This window comes from Convolutriloba macropyga, chromosome 5 (genome assembly GCF_964194025.1).
Source record: "Convolutriloba macropyga chromosome 5, txConMacr16.3, whole genome shotgun sequence".
In the NCBI taxonomy this organism is placed as follows: Eukaryota; Metazoa; Xenacoelomorpha; order Acoela; family Convolutidae; genus Convolutriloba; species Convolutriloba macropyga.
Genome location: NC_134472.1, coordinates 60,882,686 through 60,892,768, shown reverse-complemented (window position 1 = coordinate 60,892,768; position 10,083 = coordinate 60,882,686). Strand labels below are relative to the sequence as shown.

The following is a 10,083-nucleotide window of genomic DNA, read 5'->3' as shown; positions in this document are numbered from 1 at the left end:
CTTTTTTATAAGTCTGTACCTAGACCTGGGAAACAATTCTAAAATTTGAACAGAGTTTTTGGTCATACGGACAAAGCATTATGATAATGATTTCTTAAATGATTTGGCTTATTTAGTGCTCTAACGTAATCAGTGTTGCGGTCAAAAAAACTGTTTAAAAGTTCAAATTGGAAACTGTTTCTTTTTGCACGTGAACAAAACTGTTTTCCTTGCCAAGTGTGAACAAACTAATATCTGTTTTCAGACTGGTAATGGTTTGTGTTGCCTGATAAGGTGACCGGACAAAAGATCGAAAAGACAACAGATCGAAAACAGAAAAATTGGGACAATAGATCGAAAATTGATCTCTATTCTTATTGGTTGAACTTAAGCGTTATTTGCGAGCTGTAATATAATTACCACATTATGGCCATGCCTTAGCGGCCCGTGGGACTTGATATGAATCTATAACAACCGAACAAAATATCACAACAGAGCATGTTATATGCTGTATAATAAATGAGCACTCAAATCTGATTGGCCAATACGCAACTTGAATAATTTAATTTTCGATCTGTTGTCCTAATTTTCGCTTTCGATCTGTTGTCTTTCGATCTATTGTCCTAGCACCGCCTAATAAGTGTTCAGAATTTCAATTACAATTTATGCCTACAATGAAGGTGTTTAAAAGGCAATCATGGGGATCTTAATCTGCATGAGGGGGGGGGGGGGGTCTAGACATCTGAGCATGATTCATGAGTAAGTAAACAAAACATGACATCAAATTAGAAACCGTTTAAGTGCATAAACAATCTGAGACAGTTCAGATTTTATTTGAGAAAATTGATCCTATGTGTTATGTTCGGACTATTCTAGGTGGCCTCTGCAGGCTACTTCAACACAGGACTGCCCATGCTGGTTTTCCCAAAGTCTCCACCATCCGGATCCGTTCCAGTGTTGTCATCTGCCTCTAATCAATTGGATCAGCTCACCGTCCACGTGCAGGGCGAGGAAGAGACGTCTTCTCTGAAACAAAAGGGAAAGCTCACAGTTCAAATATCAGAAGATATATCGTAAGTGTCCAAGAAATCAATACTCTATCCATCAGATTTGAGATAATCATCTCTTTGGGCGTTTTATAGAAAAAATGGAGCTTAATTTGGGTCAATTTTTTGGGTTAATTTGGCTTTCTATTTTCCAGCCTGAATTTCTAGACTCGTATGCGTCCAGGTCGAAGTTGAACGCACGAGAAGGGGGAAGGTAATTGTTAGTTCTTGGTCAAATGCCCTTAACCTTGACAATTTTCTCTAATCATGGTTGGCACAAAATAATTTTGATTTGTTCAAGATCTAACTCTAGGTTGGGATAATTTAATTAGGATTCAGCCTTATACCAAGGTGCGCATCCAAGATTAGACGATATATCAACACCTGGGGTGGGGGGGGGGGGGAGTTATGCGACGAGGTCTAATTACACGGTCAAGGACACAAGTCAAAGTCTTGCGGCTGATTATGAACAAGTTACCGTCTCGTCGTTGTTGATTATTGTCTGGGTTAGTGTGATTTGATGGGTACCATTTTAGATTTTACCCTGGACTATGTCCCGCATACAATCTAGCAATGAGGAGCAAGCAGCCCAATGGCGAGAACAGTACTAATTGTGACAGCAACACAACCACCAATACTCATCTGGACAATTCTGCCGAAATTGCAAGCTGCACTGGCAGTGGTCTGCACATAGGCACCCAAAGTTCACTACTGTCAACTACCGCTACCTCTTCTAAACAACATCAGCAACTCGTGTGTTCGACTGGTTCTTCTAACCAACAGAAGGTACTGTCATCCAGTAACTCCCTCTTGCTTCGTCAGAACAACAATAACAATCACAGTAACAGTCTCTCCAGTCGCCAGCTGGTCATCAACACTCCCAAGATATCCATGACATCCATGTACGACAGCGAGACATTCGAAGCCATGCGACCTCAGAGCCGAGAGGTAAGGCCACCAGTAATAAAAGAGTGCCTAACCTAACTCTGCTAATTACTTAAAAATTGGAGAATCGCTATTTTGCCTTCAATTAATTGCAATTCGCCAATTTTTTTGTTTGAATTTCATAAGTTGCTTATATAAGCCCGCCGGATGAAGCAGGCTATGCTAAAACCAAGTTCAAATCTATCGTTCGTCATTAATTGGCTACGTTTGTGCATTTTGAAGAAAATGACGTCAGATTTTACTAAATGTTTTTGTTCCAGACTTTTAGACTTGTTTTCACACTGGCCGTTAAGTATGGGATCACCTGCTTTTCCTAAAGTTTATCTATTTTTCCCAACGCTTTTTTTCGGCCAGGAGGAATTTTGGTAAAAAAGGATTTCTGGCTCTCATCGTTATAATAGAAAGATCACACCGTAGCGCTTTTGATCTTCCCGTCTGATTGGGTGATACAAAAATAATCTCTTGATCAAATTTTATGACGTCTTTTTGTCCCCTCTCATTGTCGCCAAATGTTGTAATCCTATCAGCAAATGTAATTATGAAAAATGGCACTGCATATTTAACTTTTTAACAGCAGACTCCTGTTTTTGCTATGTAGGCCTTTCGTAACAAAGCGCGAGGAGTTCATGGTCGAGAGGGGACAAGTGGAGTGAGTGGAAGTGGCGGAGGGGCTGGTGGCAGAGGGGGGAGAAGGAGTAGACAGCACAAGCACTCCCCGGCATACCACCAGAGACTGGTTAGCAGGACTCTGTTCATAGTCACTGTCTTCTTCATCCTCTTCAACATGCCACACTTCTTCATGGAGGGAATCATGTTCATACTCATCAGACTCATCCGCATATCCCAAATCCCAAAGGTTATCATCATTCTAAAAGCTGAAAGTCAACAACGAATTGAAAAATTAACAACTACTAACAACATTGATAGACAGCGTTAAATTTTTTTGAACTTGGCCATTATAGGCCAATCCAAAGTCGACCATGACCAATATCGGTCGATCTAAAATCAATCTTGACCAATATCCTCGACTTAAAGTCGACCATGACCAATATCCTCGACTTAAAGTGGACCATGACCAATATCGGTCAGCCTAAACTCGACCATGACCAATATCGGTCAGCCTAAACTCGACCATTACCAATATCGGTCGCCACAAAGTCAACCATGACCATTAAGGTCGACCTAAAGTCTAATCATATCCATTATCGGTCGTCCACGGTCTTTTCATAAGTCGACCTCTCAACTGGGGTAAAAACAGCTTAAATTGAGAAAATTATTGTTTTATAAGCATGGGTTTCATTTTTTGTAAGTCAGACAGCGCAATTCTCAAGTTAATTCTCTGATTAGGTGTTCTTTTCACAATGATTTTAAAAACATAAGGTGGCAAAACCTGTAAGTTTGGTTGAAGTGCACGATAAAGTAGAGCTTGTTGCGATGAACGGAATTTAATGGCCTGGCAAAAGCATTTTTGTGGCTGCGAACGGATTATACAAAAATGAAGGGATCAGCCAAGAGAAAACCTATGAACTGACATCTGAAACTCAGAGGAAAGGCCACAAGATTCACAATTTTTTTTGAAAAGATCAGCTTGATTATCAGAATTTTGGTCGCTCCAATGAAAAAAACAATCAACAATTCCACAGAAGACTTAGATTTTTAATGAGTTTTATGACTTCTGAAATAGCCCATTGATGCTGTGTTTTGACCTTACATACGATTGACTTCATTCCGAATTATCAGCTTACGATGGCTATATCTATCTTCTGTTTTTGATTTCTGTCTGTTGTTTTATTTGTCAGTTTCCAGCTTTTACTCACTGCTCATTGGGTGAGAAATAGTTTGCGTAGAAGTTGTCAATATCCCTTCAATGGATCAAGCAAATTGTCCTCTGTTTGGGCGAATAAAATTTGTCAATATCCTACTGGAAAGGCCAGTAAACCCCATTAAACATAGGCATGTCTATGGAACCAACCAACTCCATCTGTTAAAACTAGTTGACGGAGCAGTTTTTCACGGTTAACATGCACAATTTTGCTCAAACTGTGCTGCAACATGACGTTATTTGATCATTTTTAGTTGCGAAAATCGCAATCTGAAAAATTTTGTAAAAAAAAGTTAGTGATGGACAAAAAAGTTGCGTGAGTAACGGTTTAAAATGTTCTGTGCTTGAAGCCATTTTCGTCTTCAATAGGTGAAGGCAGCTAGAACTAAATTCTACAAACAAGTTATACTTTGCAGCCCTATTTTGGGAGAATATGCAAACCGTTTTTATCGGCTCTCATTGACCACAAAAATGACAGCAACTGCAGCCAGTTGAATGGTTCTGGATAACCGAGAACAGAACGGAGAACAGTGTACTAAATTATCGATGTCCAGTTTTTTGAATGTTAATTTTTTGTTAAGTCAAAATCTATCATAATGTTTTAGAATGAGAACAAAATATGTTTTTCGTCATTTAGAACCTGCCAAAGTTTTGTTCCCTTACGTTTGCCACTCCGTGCTTTTTATTATCAATTGTTCTTTTTTTTAAGCTAGCCCCTAATCCAATATATATTACCCTTAAGAACTAGCACTTGTGGGAACGCTGGGGCTATGAAAATTTCGAACATCTTTTAAGTTGAGCTCGTGGACAGAAATAGTTAAAAATAATCTTTGTCAGTTGAGTAGAAACACTCTTTTACGAAAGCTAATTTCTGCCTGCTGTTGCCTCTTGGGAATATTTGCTGAAAAAGTTACAGTTGGTAGCTTTTTCAGATGGAGAATGTGATGGGGATCTAATATAAGAGCCTTCAGCTCAAAAAATACACTCATTGTCCATTTCATAAACTAAGGAAGGAATTTGAGGGAGGAGGAATTTGGCTGTTCAGGCCCATTTCACATCAAACATTTTGAGATCAAAGATTGAATCTCGGTAACGTTCTAATTCAGAAAGTTGCACAGAAACGCTTTATTTTTTGGGATGTTTTTAAAATTTTATTATTATGTTTTTAAATCATTATATTATTATCACAAAGCCAGTACGTTCAATTACATCTTTCTTGACAAAATTCAGTTTTTTTGCTCTGTTGACTCTGATGCTTATTTTATTGTTTCTGGGCTTATTTGTCATATAAAGAATCCCTACTATGTTTAATTAGGTTTATCGTAGCTTTAAAAAATTTTATGTACCGAATAATCGAAGATTATTTTGCAGTATGTGAAGTTCTCACCGTACCACTGATAAATTTTTTTCTAACCAAAATGCATTTCCGGGTTGCCTTTTTTCTAAGGACTTTAAATCTGGTCTTAATGGGAGGTATTTTAGCAGCAAGAGTCTAAGACGAAGCAAAGCAGTAAAAGAGAGGAAAGCTGTGTCTGTTTAGGGAATAGAGCACGTTAAAGTTTATAGACCTTGAGTTCATTAATGGTGACCGAATAGGGAGGAGGAATTTGGCTGTTTTGGCCCATTTCACTCCAAAGTACTCAAATGAACTGGTCAAAAATAGTAGTATAAAGAGTGCCTATTCTCTATTCAGAAGTGAGAAAGTGTATCAAATGGTTGTCACATACGTTCACTTCATAGCATCCTTTATAAAGAAAGTGAAATCTCTGGGGAACTCTTTCGTACCTCTTTGCCTTCCCATAATATGAAGAACAATGGAAAATCTAATGTGATGTGAGGGAAAATTGCAAAATAAAAGTTATCATGGAAAGCCATCTCGGGTATAGTGATGAAGTGATTAGAAGCTTAAATTCATGCAGACCATTATTAACAGAACAATGATTCTATATCAAAGTTTCTATATCAACGTTTTTTGTTGAACAGTTGTTTTCTTCAGAATTTGTTGAAGATCTGCTTGTTTGCTTTGAAAAAATTCTGACGCAAAATATCATCACTAGCCTCTACTTGTGCCAAAAACCAATTCATCTGAAAATAAAGTAGCTTTCACACAAATTAAAAGGATTAATGTAAAATATGAATGGTCCACTTTAAAGTGTATTAGGCATTAAAATTAGAAACTAGCTATAAAAGTGAGTGAATGTACTCCAAAACAGGTGAGGGTCGCCACAGTTTCCGGTTTCCAAAAATGAATTCAGACAAAAAATAAGCCCTAATCAGGATTTTGCGAAATCTGTAATATAACTTTTGAATCTTTTACTTACGGACTTCATGCAATTGAAGTACACAAAAATAGCTCTGTGGTTATGCCCCCGGGCTTAGCACCCGGATTATATCATTACTGATCCAGTGTGAATCCAAATATTGTATTTAGATATTTTACACTTGTAAATATTCTGTTTGTGTCAAAAAATACACTGATCAGTCTTTTTATCCAAGTAGAATTGTACTTCTAATTTTATCAAAATTTTGGCTTGTCCATTACTATGATCATGAAATTGTCAGCCTAATTAACATTATTTTAGTACTATTGTTAGCCTTAAAAACATTCTGTTTTTGAATTGTTTCAGCCCTGATTTTTTATCACTTGCCAGGAATTTTTAGACCATACTACAGCACACTACGGTCATATTCAAATCATAGCACAACACACTACAGGCATATTCTCATCATACTACATCACATCACAACATTAAAGGCATTTAAAACATTTGATTTACAAAAAAATCTATTATTAAAAATAAAGCGTTTATTGAAAGGGAACTACCTTGTTGCCCAAAAGTGTCTATATTTATACATAATTATTGCTTTGTGGTGATTTGCAAGTTTCATTTATTATTTCAACGCTTTTAGATAGATTATGGAGAAATATAAATATGACGTCAATGGAACCATCTTAAAAAAACTAAATCAATTGCAGACGAATTTTTTTAATTTTTCAGATTCCCCAGTAAATAAGCAGAAAAATGTGCATTTTTTCTAATTTGTTTTCTTTTTTAAGATCCAAGTTTTTTAGATGTCTGAAATCTCAAATATGAAACATATGTCTGATATTCAGTTGATTCGGAAAAAAGGTTTTTTACAGTAGATATTACGTAGCTTTACCCTACCCTAATTAGCATCATTCCTGACTTTTAACTATCAAATTTGGCTGGGCTGCTACAGATCACACAATACGGGATCTCTTTATGTATGCCAGTCAAACTTGACAAAAGATATAACAAATCGAAGGCAAAGATATATGCCTAAGACCTGTCTGTGCTATAAGTCTCAATTTAAAGTAGTTGGGGGGCTGAAAAGTTCAATTAATTAAATAGATAGTTTAAATGAACAAGCTTACACTGAGTAGTATTAAACCGGGTTGAGCTGTTACTCGATTGTGTTGTTGTTAAATGATTGTGTCGTTGAAAACTTCTTCCAGTTGATTTCTCACAAGTATGTTCTGTTGGAAAATTTGCTAAGTTGGAAATCTTTACTAAAATTTCTGTTTAAATTTAGGAATTTATTTTGCAAGAAAAATGAAGCAGTTGTCTGCTGCTCGTCGCTGGCTCTGTTATTTGTCTCTCTAATTTTATTCCGTCCCACTTCGCTGAGAGAAACAATTAATTCCTCTCAGCTCCGTTTGGGCCTATAGGGAGCGAATCACAAACTCACGTTCATAGTGAGGTGCTTCTTAATTTTCCTATTGGCCGAGAAGGCAAGAGAATTAACTCTTTTTTATCTCACGGAAAAATTATTGAAACTCCAAAAAATAATAAAAATCTAAAAAGCTGAGAGCATCAATTATTGATTTCGTAGGCGCCTGTTTTCTGCTTTTCCCCTCTTCTAAAACCGCAACAATTATGGTTTTCTTGGGGGCTTTTTATGAGACTCTATTGTCTTTTCCCCTGAAGCAATCTGCTTCATCTTTATTGAAATTGGGGGAAAAGATCTGCATTGCAACTGTCAAAAGCAGAAGTAATTTAAATCAAAAGAAACTGTGGTTTTACAGGCCGCCTACGTTCAACAATGTACATTTTCTATCCTGGATATAAGCGAGGAGATCCAGGCCTAAAGTTGTGTTATTTAAATAAGTCGAACTGAGTTGTTTAAATACTTGTGTACTGGTAGTCTTAATAGGCGTTAGTTTGTTTAGCGCGCGGCGAAAGAATGGTTAATTAGCGCCTAAATACGTTCGCTCTAATGCGGGATTAATTATCCGCTCATTTGTAACGGCTCTCTTAATACTACATAACCTCATTGAGTCCGTCCTCTCTCATTTCTAATTCTTTTTTGATTCTTCAAATAATTAGCACAGTTAAAAATCATGAATAAATAGATTTTTTTTATTTACACCCAAATTTAGGAACTTATGGTACGGTTTTGGGATGAAAATTTGCGATATCAGATGGATTAGGGGTGAAAAATGTGATCTAAAATACAGACTTTTGGTCATTTACTCATAACCGTGACAAGAACAATGAAAAAAAATATGAGCAGGAAGTTTGCAAAACGCTTAACATTTAGTATTATATTCATCAATGGTATCTTACTGCGATTCGGAAAACAACTTGATCGATGAATGCATTTTTCCATTCTCTGAAATTATGAATTAAAGAATCTCAAATGATTTTTTTTTCAAACTTTTCATGTTGGTTTGATGAAATAGTTTGTTAGGTATTTTGAAAATGATCTGTTGTCTATCAGTCAAAATACAAATTTTCAGTTATTTTACTTTTTGCGCCTCAAATTTGAGCCAAAGATTGAACCCAAAACGTCTTGTAAAGTAAACGAAACAAGAGAATACATGTCAGCATTGGCAAATTTGTCCAATTGTTTTATTCAGCTTTCTTCTGTTTCAATTAATTGAATTTTTGGCTTTAGTTTAAATTCAATATCGTCATAAAAACTGTAGAAGCTTTTGTTTAAGAAGGAACTTTTTAAAACTCTTCTCCATCGGTTATCATATTAAATAGTTCTGGTGATTTATTTTTCCCGAAGTTCCATTCATGCGAAACAATTTGCGTCTCCGTCATAAGCTATGACTCATCTCTCTTTCTTTGCGTTAGGGAAAAATACTTTTAGCAACCTTTTCTTGACGTTGGCTCGTAATAATATTTTAGATTTTATTTAGAAAGTTAATTACTCTATCACTAAAAACGCGCATATACTAGATTTAAAATGTCATCTCTTCAGCCCAAGATTCTAGAATGCTATATGTTCTGATGTACAGTGCCAATTATTAAAACTACCAGCGTTCTAGAACTTCAATGTGCAAGCTTACTTCCCTAGTAATCAGCCCATTCAAATTTTTTTTACAAAATTATTCAAAACTTGCCAGATTCTTGCACAAATCTTGCAAAAATGAATCTTGCCTAAAGAATGAAACTGTTCGAAATTCTGAGTTAGATCTCCAACCGCTAGGCGTTTCTGGATTAATGAGAGTAACCTGTACTAGTGAGACTGTTGGGTTTTAGAGTATCTCTACCCTGGCTGGTATCTTCTACATGGGATATGTGATCCACTTCGCAATCAACCCTGTCATCTACATGGCAAGCAGCTACTATTTCAGACACAAATGCTACTCCTACCTCACTCTCATCTTAAACACTCTCTCTTCCCACCTATCTGCATTTTGGCACAACCTGTCTCCCCGAAAGAGGAAGAAGAACAACAAACCAGACCACCTCAATGACCTCCCAATCAAACAGGAGCAGACATTCGAATTGGACACCATTATACCAAAGAATCTCAACAACTCGGACTGTCCTGAAGCTGGCCCCATAGACCCGGCATACCAATGGGAACCGGATTTAACCTTTACTGCTTAGATTGTTCTTTCTTTTGACATGATTTGAGTTTAAAATTTGATTGATGAACTTCAGTCCCGGTTGAAGTCTTAAACCGAACTGACCTCTGATCAGACCCAAATCAAACCATTGTCTATACCACTAGACTTTCGTGAGCTCAGACCGATTTCAGAGTCTAATTTGGAAACAGATCGTCTGCGGTCCTTTTGGGTCTGATTAGAGGTCACTTCGGGCTGAGACCTAAAATGGACACTGAAATGCTCTTTGTTTCACATCTTGCAATAAAACAGAACTTCCGGGTCGAGAAAATGTCGTAAAAAAACAATAAAATGAGCGGAGAGCTGAAAGATGCAGTTCGAAGCACTTACGTTGTTTATTGTTTATGACTCGAGTGGACAGGACACTCGGTACTAGTTCATGAGATATATTTGCATATATTCCAACC

The 10,083-nt window shown here is 36.8% G+C and overlaps 2 protein-coding genes across 3 annotated transcripts in view; one reads left to right on the top strand and one right to left on the bottom strand.

Moving 5' to 3' along the window:
- LOC142340149 (uncharacterized) overlaps window positions 1–9,930 on the top strand; it is a 41,833-nt gene extending 31,903 nt beyond the window's left edge. For both annotated transcript variants that reach the window (XM_075390626.1, XM_075390627.1), the window contains exons 7-10: window positions 856–1,052; window positions 1,562–1,973; window positions 2,569–2,826; window positions 9,306–9,930. In XM_075390626.1, coding sequence (XP_075246741.1) covers window positions 856–1,052; window positions 1,562–1,973; window positions 2,569–2,826; window positions 9,306–9,659 — 1,221 coding nt within the window. In that variant the 3' untranslated portion in view covers window positions 9,660–9,930. The remainder of the gene's footprint in view (window positions 1–855; window positions 1,053–1,561; window positions 1,974–2,568; window positions 2,827–9,305) is intronic.
- LOC142339521 (uncharacterized) overlaps window positions 1–10,083 on the bottom strand; it is a 462,116-nt gene that overhangs the window by 312,975 nt on the left and 139,058 nt on the right. The window lies entirely within an intron of this gene.